The sequence below is a fragment of the Martes martes genome (assembly GCF_963455335.1).
Source record: "Martes martes genome assembly, chromosome: X".
Taxonomy (NCBI): Eukaryota; Metazoa; Chordata; class Mammalia; order Carnivora; family Mustelidae; genus Martes; species Martes martes.
Window position 1 is genome coordinate 18,377,194 of NC_137897.1, and position 15,042 is coordinate 18,392,235.

The 15,042-nt window shown below is 42.3% G+C and overlaps 1 protein-coding gene across 2 annotated transcripts in view; it reads right to left on the bottom strand.

Annotated features, from left to right (window-relative positions):
• APOO (apolipoprotein O) overlaps window positions 1-15,042 on the bottom strand; it is a 58,506-nt gene that overhangs the window by 22,056 nt on the left and 21,408 nt on the right. For both annotated transcript variants that reach the window (XM_080795731.1, XM_080795732.1), the window contains exons 2-5: window positions 8,789-8,896; window positions 7,345-7,464; window positions 4,833-4,887; window positions 1,822-1,917 (exon numbers count right to left, since the gene is read on the bottom strand). In XM_080795731.1, the coding sequence (XP_080651857.1) occupies window positions 1,822-1,917; window positions 4,833-4,887; window positions 7,345-7,464; window positions 8,789-8,896 (379 nt within the window). The remainder of the gene's footprint in view (window positions 1-1,821; window positions 1,918-4,832; window positions 4,888-7,344; window positions 7,465-8,788; window positions 8,897-15,042) is intronic.

Here is a 15,042-nt window from a genome sequence, read left to right on the forward strand (position 1 = left end):
AACAAAGAAAAGAAACTCTGTGCCTGGAGGGGGCTGCAAAGCACTCCAGACCCCCAATAAACATGCTCGCCATCCCGCCCATCTTATTCAGTGATCACCTGACGTTGTTCACCGCACGCCTTTCTACCCCAGCCCCGAGGAAAAGACCCATTGTTGAATATTTGTGCACGAATGTGTGTGTGCGCACGTGTACTTTTTTTTAAAGATTTATATATTTATTTCAGAGAGAGAGAAAACGCGTGAGAGCAAGGAGGGGAAGGGCAGAGGGAGGGAATATCCAAACAGACTCCCACTGAGCATGGAGCCTGACTCGGGCCTTGATCTCACAACCCAGGAGACCAGGACCTGAGGCGAAACCAAGAGTTGGAGGCTTAACCAATTGAGCCAACCAGGTGCCCCCAAGTGTACTTTCTTGAAAGAGAATTAGGGTTTTACATTATTTTAATGCTACTGAGCCCTCCTGGGAAAAGGAAAAGGAGAGAGGAAAAGATAAACCAGCAAGCAAAAATGAAGGACTAGAACCCGCAGGAGTGTGTGTCCTTCTGCTGCTGTTTTGCCTGGGAGAGCACAGTCCCCAGTTCTCCTTAGGATGGTCACCCAGTGGACGTGCAGGGGGACAAACACCAGACAGCACAGCGATGCACACACACACGCACAGCACAGGAATCGTGCTTTAGGGCCATGCTCTCACCATGGAGGCGGCGGGGGCGGGGGGGGGGGAGCTAATCTCACTTGATTCCACATTCCTGGCTCCCTAGCAGTAGCCAAGATTCCAACACCCTGGCCCTGAGATCTTTATAAATTTCAAATGCTATCTAAGTAAGACAGGAATGCTTTTTTGGACAGCTTTATAGAAAGGAGGGGGAAAATGTTCGCGGCGGGGAGGGGGGTAGTTGGTTCAACTCTTTCGCAAGCCGGTTAGTAAAAATGAACTCTAACTTTAATTCTTATATATTCTGCACAGGATGGGAGGAGGGCACAGAAACTATGACAGAGTTCGTTCCACAGGCTGAGGGAGGGGCACCAGTGCCACCTGCCTCCAGACTAAAATAACAGATAAGGCATGTATAGAAAAGCTTTTTAAAATTGGAGGAATGGGTACAGAAGCAGTCACTATAGTTAATCTTTTATGAGGGTCTGATTGCAGGGTTCATAAACTCTCCATTTTAGGAATTTTTGTAAAGTCTGAATTTTATAATCAGTAAAACCTCAGTAGTTTATAACAAATTGATCTCATTATAGTGAAGTACCTTGTCATCCTTTATTTCCTATGAATGTTTGGAATCCAGCAGTAAATGTGTAGTAACACGTTTCAGGTGACATTTATTAGCTTTTAAGTGTTTTAAAATTTTTTGTATCATCACTGGTAACTGAAGCTATGACAGATACATCAAGAAATTCATAAAATCCCTACAAAATCACTGTTCTATTTACTGTGATTAATAGCCTGATTTCAGTAGTGAAAAACAATAGAAACAGAGTCTCAGGTGTAAAAGACTTGCGGTTAACAAAAATTCACTCTTTCTGTAACAAAGAAAGATGGAAATTTGATCAAGTAAATGTGTCTATAAAGGATATAACTATATTATCCTTTCAACCAGGGGTATATAATTTCTTCCATTTCATATTTTTATAATTTCTATGTATGTCTAAAATCAAACACACTGGAGAAAACAACCTTATCAATTATATATTAAGAAAGCCATATTTTAGGAACCAACTCATTATTCTGACAACTGTCAAATAAAAAGAAAGAACCGAGTATCTATCTTATCTCTTCCTTATGAGCGGTTTTTAAAAATCCCATAAAAGTGTACCTACCTCTGGCCAAAAGAAGTCCAACAATGCCAGCAAAACCGATAACACCAAGTCTTGGAAAAAATCCAGGAGGTGCATTTTGGAGATATTCATAGCTGCCTACAATAGAATCAGACCAGGAAACCATTCTATAAATTGCCCATTAAGAAACAAACCAAAAAAAATCTTACACATAACTAGTATATATAGTACCAAACACTTCTCAAATAGTGTGTTCTTTGCTTTATGCTAATATGCTTTTTTTAACACATTCTTTTTATGCGATAGATAAACATGCTTTATTATTCACATAGCAAGTAGCCAATTTTCAAACACTTCTGGTTTGATGACCTACTAACAGGAAAGTCATGTTAGACTACCTTCATATTCCTGAATGCAAGAGATCTGAATTAACTATGCACAGGAGGAGAAATACCAATATGGGGATTCCTTGTCTTCCAGACACAGAGACAGAATAGATTCGGAGAGATGTGCCGCTATCCTGAAGCTCTGCTGCTTGCTCTCTGAAACTCAGGAACCAAATACATGAGGCTTGGGGAAAAACGTATCCTTTGCCATCTGAATTCGTTATTTGAAATCGAGAAGAGAGTCAATCTGGACAACGTAGGAAACTTTTAGTGCACGTATAAGAGGGAAATAGTCACTGGTGATAGATAAACACAAAGAAATGCAGCACGTGAGCCTAGGTGCCCTGCCTGAGCATGCCTTATGACCTCATCGGAATGATGACTCCTCTCCCATCCACTGAGCCAATCCCACCAAGTAAGAGCCATCTGCATTCCTAACCCTCTCGGAAAAACCTTTCCTAGACTGCTCAGCCCACGCCTCTCTCTCTCCTCTAAAGTCCCATCATATTTATTCTCAGTACCATCATTTGGTATGCAATCCTATAGAGCACGCTGTGTGTAATTACTCACGGGTGTATTGTATGCCTCCTCAAGGAGAACATATGCTCCTGAATGGTCCACTGGTTGGACTTCTATGTTATTTTCCCTCAGCGGTAACTGAGAGATATTCATCCAACAGCTGTTTACTGAAAGCACCGCTAGATGCTGATGGATACCAAATGAATTAAAAAATGGGTTTCAGAGAGGCCGTAACTTAAAAACCCTTCATGTCTGTCTCAACCCCATCTTCAGCACTCCCTATGTGCTTCCAGTTTCCGGCTCAGGAAACACCGAGTCACTCCTCCGAGCCCTGATCGTGCTGTGCCCTCCGTGTGGAATGATGCCTAAGTTCCACCCCCATGTCTTGGTGTGGCTGACTCTACTCTAAGATTCAACTCAGAAATCCTTCCCTGACTCTTCCCCTCCCTGCAAACCCTATCAAACTCATCTCCTTCCTCTGTACCCTCAAAAGTGGCCTGTGACTTTCTCTGGATTTGTGCTACTGTTGAAAATGTGTTATATGTCCCTCAGTGGTTGTGACCGTTGTCTGAATCAGCCGTGATGGTCCATGCCTGCCATGAGGCTGACTTCACAAATGCATGCGGAACCGAACTGACTGGAATGCTCGGTAATTCTCTCCCCCAGAAAAGAGCAGACACAGGCCAGTTTTCCTTTTCCTGGCTGTTTGGGAAACGTGGTGATCACTTTAAACACTACTATAGGGCTTGTGGTGTTTGCACAAATTCCTGGCTGGCCTTTGACTTATTTTGCCTTTAACTTAGTTTTCACTTTCCATCTCTTTGTCTGGGTCATCTAAAGCAATTTTCTACTTCCCTTTATTTTTGCCTACCGGCGCAGTGTTTTTAATTAGAGACGTGCACACAGAACACTTGATAGGCGGTCACCCAGATGGCCTTGGTGAGCTGAGATGAAGTGGTAAGTCACAGAGAAACGGGAAAGAAGATACGCTAAAAGGCTTAAAGCCCCAGCCCGGCTTCTGGTACCATGTCCTGGCTAGGACTGCCGGGAAATGGACGGACCGCCTTGGCAGACAACAGCGCAACTCATAATGGAGTGTTTCTTAAGAGCTTTTGCAGTAACCAGTCCAAGAGAAGACAAATAAGACTTAGGTTGCTAATAATGCCTATTGCTGTGAATCGATGGGAAGTGATAGGTAACAATGCAAAGCCCTCCATGACAAGAGATCCGAAGTTCTTGAGTTTCCTCAGATTAAAACATGAGGGTAATAAAAGCACCTATCTATCAGGGTTATGAGGATTATACATAAATTAATATTTTAAAGCACTCAGACTAGTTCCTGGCATGTAATAAAAACTAAGTGCTGATGAAATTAATAAAACGAAGATGTTACTTATTAACATACATATTATTCATGGGTGTTAATATCCTGTATCAGCCCATCAACACCTGATGATCTCTGGAAGGAAATAAACTATATTCATGTTTGTTTCATTCAGTCATGGAAGCAAACGCTTGTAAAAACAGGAGTTTTTCTTTGCTGAGATGCCCGGCAAAGGGAATGAAACATGCTCAATGTCCATTAATTCACCAGTGTCTGAAGGAGATGAGTCAGAATATAGACTGTGAACCCAGTTTACAAGTGTATGGGATAAGTGGATATGGAAAACAATCAAGGACAATAAAAACCCAATGAAAAAAATCTAAGAACACTACTCCATGCAGTAAGGCCTTTCCTAGGCACACCAGCCCAGTTTCTTCCAGCCTCTAAATTTCTGTAACGTGTATTAACAGCCATACAGATAAGCTATCCTGATTCCGAAAACCTACTGATGAGTTAGTGAGGGTTAGTGTCAGTCAGGGACACTGCACCTGGAAATAGATTTCAGGAGAAAACATCCAGTGTATCTGAACTTGTTAGCCCAGCAATCCCAATGATCTTAAACAGACTTCCCAAATGTTGAGGGACACTAGTCCTCTGAAATCTGATGAAAACAAGAGATCTTCTTTCCAGAAGAACATAGTTCTAATATTCTGCATTCAATTTCAAGGAATTCCCAGATCTCCTGGAGCCCATCCATGGTATCCTGGTTAAAGAATCCAATGTTAATGAAGAAACTGATTATACCCAATTAAAGATCAACTTACCTAACCCCCATTGAACCAAGCTCTGCATCTTGGGCTTAGTTTGTGAGTACATTTCCTAAAAAGGTGAAAAGAAAATGAATGAGAAGGATATGCTGATTAGAAGGTACAATAAATATATTTGTCTTTACCGTATAAATTATCATGTTATTAACACTTTTTGGACAAAGGGATATATTGTCTATCTGGGTTTTTTTGTGTTCTTTTTCTCTTGTGTAATTTCCCCTTCACTGCAAATTGCTCAGCAGAACAGTTTATTATTGTCACAGGAAGCAAACATTACAAGCAGAGTGATTTCAACAACCCAGCCTTTTTATTCTTCTGTTAAATTCAAGAGAATGGACAAAAATCAATGTCCTTGATAACTGAAGTGGCAATCCTCTCCCTGTGAGATGCAATCTCTTTCATATTAAGTCTATTTCCTGATATGTCATGATTTTAGAGTCTGTATCTAAAAACTGCCCTTCTGAAGCAGGAATGACCACCTTGAATGGGACAAAGGAGTCTATATCCAAGTTCTGAGAGACACTTAGCTTAATCCTGGAACAAATGAAGTACTAACAATCTCTTAACAACAAGAACAACAACAAAATGGCTTTGTACATGAACATCATATAACCTAAAGAAAACAATGGACTAGCTAGAACATATTCCACCTCAAGAAGTCTACAATGGGGCACCTGGGTGGCCCAGTCAGTTAAGCATCTGCCTTCAGCTCAGGTCATGATCCTGGGATCAAGTCCTGTGTGGGGATCCCTGCTCGGCGGGAAGCCTGCTTCTCCCTCTCCCTCTGCCCCCTTCCAATCATGCGCTCGCTCTCGCTCTCTATCTCTCAAATAAACAAATAAAATCTTTAAAAACAGAAGTCTAAAAGTTAGAGAAAGAGACATATGGGCATCAGAAGGTATCAGAACCAGTTGCCACTTGGAAAAGGATTTGTTTTGTTTAATTTGGTCCAAGTCAGAACAAGTTATCCTAATACTATTAAATGCCCTTCAACAATAAACACTGAATTTAGGGGAGGACATAAAAAAATTTAAAAACTGAATACTGCTTCATTAAAATTCATTATTGGTATTTTATGCCCATAAAAAAAGAAAAACTACAGATAAATGGCTACAGTGATGACCTATTTCTTTTGTTAGCATAATCTTCTCACTATAAAGAAAAATTAAATTAGTTCTTCAAGAAAGGGGCTAGAAATCACTGGCCTGAAAAAGAAGCCAGGAATTAGAAATATTTCTATTGAAGAAGGCATCATCCTGAAGAAAAATAAAGCCATTGTAATCACAAAATGGCTTTTTTATTTAGAAGTAGTACAAATAAACATGTTGATAATTATTCTGTCATTTAGAGAGGTATTTTGCTGCACTGAGCATCATGCACAGATGAAAAAGTAAAAAACAAAAGGCAATCTGAGGTTGAAAGGTTAAGAGACAAAGTACTTTTATAACCAAAAAAAAAAAAAAAAGCACACAAAATAACCTCAGTCAATGCCTACATGATAGAAAAATATTTGCACAAATTTGTGGACCTTATCTTAACCAGCAGATGGCTTAAAAAATCTTCTAGAACAAGAGAATAAAGTCTAAGCTTTTTACAACACATTATGTAAGTCTTTAGATATTCATAACTCAATAATATGGTTACGATACTTATGTATACTGGCCTAATTTATATTGCTGACAGAGTCTATGCTTACTGTTTTCTTCTAAATTGATAAAAAGAAGTTCAGCACTGGCAGAGAGAGTGGAAATGAAAACATTAAGACAAGCTCTGGATGAAAATTCTGTCTGTAAATCTCGAGCAAAGTAGAGCTAGACCATGTCACACACATCTACATACTTTGTACTAATCTGCCATCAATTTTCGAAGTCCAGACCAAGTATGGCAAACATTTGATGCATCAAAGCCCACAAGAGCATTCTGTAGATTGTAATCTTCCATTTCAGATGTTAAAAATTGCAGAAATGCTTCCATGAACATAATCACAAGAGCCTGAGCTAAAACCTGAGCAGGGAGAGAAGCCCATCTTGTGTATGTAGCTCTTTGGTCACCTATTAGAGCATTCAGAATGTTCTGTAGCCATTCCTGTTACAATGGCTCTGGTGTGTACACTTTCTGGAGGGGGAGAAAAACTTCCCAATTTTTATATAAATGCTTACATTGTATCCTTTTCCTTCTACTAGAGTTCCAGCCCCATATCCTTCCCTGGGAGACAATGATGGCTTCCTAGCTGCGACCAACAAGATACTGACCGGTCCACTCTCCAGTCAAGGTGCCACACGCTGCCTGGCAGGAGGGCCATTCTCCCTGCAGCAATGGCAAAAGCCACCACCAGGAAGCTAGGGCTCTCGGCTCCCCTCAGAGATGGCACTGATGAACACCGTTAAGTCAGGCCCTCTGAAGTTGGAGACCTCTGTTGTGCCTTTTTCTGAAAACATGCAGCCAATAGAGACTTTTCACTCTGGACTCCAAACAGAAATGTGTCACTTCACTTTCAGAACAGCTGTACCTGACACCAACTTGTATACGGCTCGCAATAATGTCGGAGATGTGAAATGCTTTCCTCAAGTGGGGTCCTTGGCTCTTCCACATATTTAGACTGACCCTCGGGAACAGAGTAGAGTGAAAGCTGCATACATGAAAAAAAAGAAAACAAAAAAATAAAAAAGCACAAACAGTCACGAGACAATGTCATCAATCATCAAACTGGTAAGCATCACTCTTTCTAATAATTCATGAACTGCTGTTACTCTAAGGGTATCATCCCCCCGAACCTTACTCCAGAGGATCTTTGAACCTGATTTATCAGTAAGAACAAGGCCAATAAGACAGGACTATCAAGTGTCCTCTCCTCCTCCCACTCCAGTGGTAGCAGACAAAGCAGCACCGCCCCCCTTATCCATTTTCTATCCTGACATTTGGTATTTCACCTTAGATACAGTATGGAAAAAGGATTCTATTACTCTAAAGTGGGGAGGAGATGTTAAAAAAGAAACTGAGCTCAAATGATCAGTCTGGTGCTAATCCAAGCAGGAGAGCAAGTTTGTTCCCCAACCAGAGGAAAAACTGTTCATAGTCACTACTGGCTGCCTTCTTCACCCTCAAAAAATACCACAGTGCCAAGGCCTGAGAAGAGTATAAAGGGCAAAAGATAAATTAATTAGCTTTTTGAAAACACCATTCAAGTAACCTGGTTCATGACTGAAGGCAGATCTTTACATCATTTTACTCTAAATCAACAGAAAGCAAATATCCAAAATAACTGGTGGGAAGTATAGACAAAAAAAGAATGTAAACAATGGAAAGAAGATTTCTTCTTTTATTTATTTAGTATTTATTAAGCATCTACTTATGAGACTCTAATGTGCCCAAGAAGAATGAACCCAGATCTTTAATTTCTTAGAGAGAGAAAAATGCAAATGTTCTCCTGGCTTAAAAGCAGTCTTGGAGGGGCGCCTGGGTGGCTCAGTTGGTTAAGTGTCTGCCTTTGGCTCAAGTCATGATCCCAGGGTCCTGGGACAGAGCCCTGCATCGGGCTCCCTGCTCAGCCGGGAGCCTGCTTCTCCCTCTCCCTCTGCATGCCACTCCCCAGGTTTGTGCTCACTCTGTTAAATAAATAAAATCTTCAAAAAAAAAAAACAAAAAAAACCAACAACACTGAAAAAGAAAGCAGTCTTGGATGAGGCAGGTCACTTAGAAGTGACAAGCAGATTCCCCACAAAAAAAATCTAGGAAATATTCCTTAATTATGCCCCTAGCTAACTACCATTCATTAAAGTTTGTTGAAAAAGCTACCCTTTAGTAGCTTCCCATGAAGAAAAACTGTAAGGAAATCCACTTTCTACTTGGAAGTATCTTCTAAACTGTCCTATCTCCTGACATACAACTTGTAGACTTCGTATAGTAACTAAAGCAGGTGTTCAAAATATATCACAACATGAACGGCATGTTACCTCATTAACCTTCACAGAAGCTTTGTGAGGTGAGTCCTTTTTAGGTGACGCATAGACTTTGAAGGTGAGCAGACTCAGGCTGGCCGGCCCCACAGCCCTCTGAATTACCTGAAACACAGAAGCAATCTTAAAGCCTTCTTCGATGCAATAAACCGAACGTGCATAATGTGAGCACATTTATAACTTCAGCGACTTCTGCCCTAGAAGACTTACTGCGCTTCATGAGAAACAGATACATTCCTGAAATTTTATGGAAGTCAGAAACTTTAAGAAACGTGTACTCACGGGCTTAATATTTCAAGTCACCTTCACCTTAATTTCCAAGACAGTAGTTCCTAAGTTTTTCTATTTAGCCTGTCAAGTAAAGTAAAAGATACGTATACAGACACGTATGCATGTTTTTAAAAATAACAGAGAAATGTTATGGAATGCTTTTAAAATTGTTAAGAGTCTCGATCGCTCTCACACACATACAAACACCCCCCACCAACAGTGGAGGAGGTTTCTAAATGATCTCAACTAGTGATTCACTGAAGAGAGTGAAGATGATTTCTGTAATTCTAATAACCAAATTTTCACAAGCTTTCTCTTTCCATTCCCGTTCAGAGCTGGTCTCCTCCAAACTAAGTGCCCCAACTCAGTATCTTTTCATGCCTTGCCCTCCCTCACTGGGTCACTCACACCCAGGGCTGCAACGCGAATGCAGTCCCAGCCCAGAGCTCCCTCCTGAGCTCCCAACTCACTTATCCAATTACTCCTGGACATTTGTACTTTTTTGCAAGCCATGTCCAAAATCAACTCATCGCGATCTTGTCTTGTGCCTCCAAGTCCACACTTGGCCTGATGGGTGGGTGTGTGCTATGGAATCAAGTCAGAAGGCTTTATTTTCTTTTTTTTTAAGATTATTTATTTATTTATTTGACACAGAGAGAGAGAGAGAGATCACAAGTAGGCAGAGAGGCAGGCGGGGGGTGGGGGTGGGAAGCAGGCTCCCTGCTGAGCAGAGAGCCTGATGCAGGGCTCGATCCCAGGACCCTGGGATCATGACCTGAGCCAAAGTCAGAGGCTTAACCCACTGAGCCACCCAGGTGCCCCCAGAAGGCTTTATTTTCTATCGTAATCCCTTATCTTACACAGCATGTGACCAGCTAGCATCTTTACCCCAGACCTGTCCCTTCTTCCTCTACTTCCTCGACGGCATGGTGCCACCACCCAACCAGGCAACCCGGTCAGAAACTCTGAGGTCGTGTTCACACCACCCCAGCCTAGCAGTCAGCAAGTCCTGTTAACTCTAACCGTTCAGTAACCTCAGTTCACTCTCTCCACTTTATCTCCTGCTGCACAATCTTCCCTTGAGCCCTCTTTTCTTTCTTGGATTGTTTCCAGCAGCATTCTAACAGCTCACCTGGCCCTCTGATGACTTGAACCACCACAATGCAAAAGAATGATCTTTCTATACTGCAAATTGATTATCTTCTACCCTTAGTTTGAGATCCTTCCTTATTTATCATCTTTTATGCGGACATTCTGCAGGCCAAGCAAGGCCCATTATGTTGGGACCGCAACCACCTTCTTTCACCTGGCGTCTGCCTTCCGCACAACAAACCAACTCCCTAGATTTCTCCCCTGCTGTTGCCTCCCTTCCTGGGATTACATATGCTGCTTCCTCTGCCTGGAATGTCCTATCCTCGCTTTGTTTTGCCGTACAGCTGCCTCGCAGCAGGGAGTTAAACTGCATTTTTCTTTTCTTTTCTTATTTATCCATTTATTTACGTCTATCAAGTTCTCCCTAACAGATGGGAAGACCTTTCGAGACGCTGCCATGTCTTAACTCTGTCTCCCTACTGCCCCTGCCTGTGCCTAGCACAAAAGAAATGTGCAGTAGTAACTGTTCACTGCCCGCATGAATGGATGGAGGAGAGGTGGAAAATAAATGAGTGGCTGACCTGTTCTAACTCTGTAGGCATGCTTTAGCATCATGGAAATCATATTACTGAGGTCTGCAAGGCCTGCGTTGTGAAAGACTAGGCTATTCCACAATACTCACAAAACATACCGTGCTAAATAAAACATAACAAAATGTCTGTTGAAATGTGCGCCTGGAGTTACACACAAAAAGGGAAATTCCTACTTCGGAAGCAAATAAAGAGCTGGAGGCTATTTAGAGGAGTGGCTATGACTTTAACTGATTTAAAAATAATTAACATAACCTGAAGTAGTAAGTGTTCACCTTGAAAAGACTTAATTTCAAGGCAATATTGCTACAAATTTCTTTTGTTTCCAGGGTAAAGCTTAACCAGCTACTGCTGGCAGTCAGTGTGGTCCCTCCTGGCACCCCAGGAGAGGGGCCTATTAGGCTGCTGGTATCTGGAGGTGCCAACTCAGTGCTCTCTGTCCCCTGGGTCTGTCCACAACCTACTGACAACACTGCTTTGAACTGGGGACTTTCCCCTGAGCCAGCCAGCCTTCCTTACTCTGGACTTTGATCCCAAGAGCTGGTGCCTCACCCTTTCCCACTCCCCATCCAGCACTGCAGTCCCCACGCATTTGGGGTTCATACTGTCCTCTACTTCAACATTCTTTTTTTTTTAAAGATTTTATTTATTTGAGAGAGACAGAGAGGAAGAGAGAGAGAGAGAGAGAGAGAGCAAGAGAGAGAGAGAGAGCACACAAACAGGCAGAGGGGCGGAGAGAAACAGACTCATTGCCGAGCAGGGAGCCCGATGCCGGGCTAGATTCCAGGACTCCGGAATCTCGACCTGAGCCAAAGGCAGACGCTTAACTGACTGAGCCACCCCGGCGCCTCTACCTACATCCTTCTTTGACATAATGCCTTATGCTGACCTTTTTAATTCTCAATTCCTGCTTTCAATCCTTAATCCAATCTACTTCTCACATAGTTTGTTTTTCACCTTATAATCTTCTGTTGTTTTAATGCAGATTTCTGCTTTTTCTGTTCTTAGTGATTATTTTCACTCCCTTTGATCTTTTTAAGCTCAATTTACTCACTCTTTAAATGTGACATTTTATTGGACTCTTGATTACTTTTACTTTATTTTCCCCTTTCATCCACTTCTCTGATTTCAATATTAAGTAAAGCATGGTCCTTTATTGCTCAAGTGGTTTTCTCCCTCTTCTCCTGTCAGTCTTCCGCCCCCTCCAAAGCCATGGCCCCTCCCATCCCACAGCAAGAACTGGGGCCTCGAGGGCGGGAGCACCCAAGGTCCCTCCTGCAGCTGCCCTTTCAGCTTCCCAAAGGCTCTCAACAACTACAACCAGGAAAAAATAACCCTAACCCCAGAAGACTTGGGAGAACTACAGATTAACACTCCCTAGGGCCACAGTTCTCTCTGCCAAGAGCACATAATTTACTTCAGGGTTTCTCAATCTCAGCAATATTAACACTTTGGCCTGGATCATTGTTTGATGTGAGTGCTGTCTTGAGCACTAGATGCTTCCTGACATCCTTGGCCTCTACCCACTGGATGCCAGTAGCACCCCTCCCAGGTATGACTCAAAAGAATGTTTTCTGACATCTCTCACCATCCACACTTCAAGCAAATTGGTATATCTTTAAAAATCCAGGGCCTCGGATCTAATACACAGTGATAGAAATCAGAAAAGTCATGCCTAGGGGAGGGGGAGTGAAGTGTGGGGAGGGGATGGACTTACTGAGAAGGGGCACCAGGGAACTTTCTGGGATGATAGAAATGATCCATGCCTCGACTGGGGTATGGGTTACAGAAGGCATATATACATGTGTTAAAAGTCTAACTGTAAGATCTGTACAACCTAACGACTGTGCATCTCACTATACATAAACTGTATCTCAAAAATTCCACGCATGCCTAAACTGCACCAAGTCCATGCTAAAATATGAGTGGAAACTGGAGGCCAAGGGGGATTCCTAAGGAATCTGACCGTGGTACCAAACCAGGTGCTACTGACCTTCGCGACAGCAACCCACACAAGGAGCCTCAGTAACAGGTCCACAGGCAGACCAGCCTGACGCTCATGAACTGCCCAACATCCTGGGTGGTTCCCTTTTCTTTCTGGCATCAAATGGGGCTCCTCTTGAGAGAGACTACCGCATTCTGCCTCAGCCAGACCACGTGTTATCACAAATGGGGGTTCTGGAGGCGGGGCCCCTACCAGGTACTTAACGTAACTTGTGAGAGCTCATACTGAGTATTCAGGCCAACCCATTTGATATCAGAATTTAAGAAGAGAAAGGCTATTTAAACGGGCAGAGATCACCCCACGAAAGTGAGAGAGCAAAAGAGGAGGCAAAGAAGAACATTTTTCAATCTCCTGTCTCCTCCAGGAAGAAAAAAAACCCACTAATCTGGAAGTGAGATGGCTTGAAGAAAGATTTAACCAACTTCCAGGATCTGGATCACTAAATCACTTCAGCTCTGGCTTTATCACCTTTTCTCCAATAGACACTTCTGTTGGGTTGCCTTGTGTGAGACTAGAACACAGAGGCATCCTTTCTCCAGCCGGGGTCTTGATCCATTATGGTACACCAGACTGAAAATACCTCCTGGGACCTTTTCTGGACCTTTTTTTTTTTTTAGATTTATTTATTTATTTATTTATTTATTTATTTGACACAGAGAGATCACAAGTAGGCAGAGAGGCAGGCAGAGAGAAGGGGGAAGCAGGCTCCCTGCTGAGCAGAGAGCCCGATGCGGGGCTCCATCCCAGGACCCTGAAATCATGACCTGAGCCAAAGGCAGAGGCTTAACCCACTGAGCCACCCAGGCGCCCCTTCTGGACCTTTTCTGATGAGAAGCTGGAACCTCTACGCTGTGCATACTCCTGGCCTAACTGTCCCAAGAGACAGTCCTTGAGAATCTTCGCGAGGTTTACTCTCTACCCAGGACAGATGGCTTGGCTCAGAAAATGGGTACAAAAGCACCTTCCAAGAGCGGATTAGACATGCTCTAGTTCAGATTTGATAAGTTTGGCTTGATATAGACCAAAGTCAAGCCCATTCTGTTAAGAAATGCATCTTCAATGAGTGCTAAGCTACAGGTACAGAATAACTAGATTCAACAGATTTGTTGCTTTAGATCCAGCCTATCCTCTGGAATGTATCCTTGAAATGTACTAGATGCCTCTCCTGGAACTCAGACAGTTGGGGGTCTCTAAGTAAGGACCCCAGTGTGGTGACTTCAAAGTAAGGACCCCAGTGTGGTGACTGGTCTGAGGTTTTGAATACAGCTGCAAGAGACCTCAGTCACAGGGAAAACTAAAATCTGACTCAGACAAAGGTAAGTTGGTGATGCTTAGCCTTGCAAACCTCAAGGGGAGTACCAGCAAGTTTCCTGGCTCATGTGGTTAATCCTTCTTTCTTTCTGTCTGATTATATTCCCCAGCAACATATCTTAAACTCTCCCTTATTAAGGTATATTCTCCAACTTAAATATTTGGATTCTTCATCTTTCAACATTTGTTTTTACATAACCCACAAAGGGTTTTCATCATCATTAGAAACTGAGCATTAGGATTGGCAGGTGGTTGGATGTGGCCTAACAAGAAGTGCCATAAATGGCGTAGACCACGACCGTCTTTAAGGATTTCTGCTTCTTACTCTCTTCAGTGAAGGTCATCAAGGAGTGATGAGAGCAAAACAAATCTGGCTAGGAAAGCAGGGTTACAAACAATATAATAATTAGAAGAGGCCAACTATGATTTTATTGCAAAAACAAATTTATTGTACACCTACTCCATGTCAGGCACAGTGCAAAATATGCCACAACATTTAGGGAGATATGGTCCTTGCCCTTACAAAGTTTCCAGGAAGCTAATGAGTTTACTCAAAAAAGCTCAGGTCACAATTTAAAAAATAAATTAAAAAGAAAAAAACACCTGGGCTTGAGATTGAGTTTAGCCTTTAGTTCCAGCAGCAAAGGAGATCTTGGACACAGTTAGCCAAGATATGGATCTGGTGAGGTCATAAACACTCAGCTCATAATGGGTACCCAGAAGGCTAAACTGTCCTTGTTTTGCAAATAAACACTGTCCCAGACTCTGTAACTCTGTGATCACTTTCTGATTGTGTTGCAGTAAAACTGTCTTAAAGACAAATAAAAATCTTGAGCTAAATAAGCCATTTTCAGAATTACTCAAGCATGCTCATAAATGGTAGGGCTCAAACCCTGCTTTCTTTTTAAACTTTATGGAGAATCCAGTATATAGTCTCTCCCATCTTCAAGAAGGGTGACCCTTTCTTCTCCCTAAATTAAAGA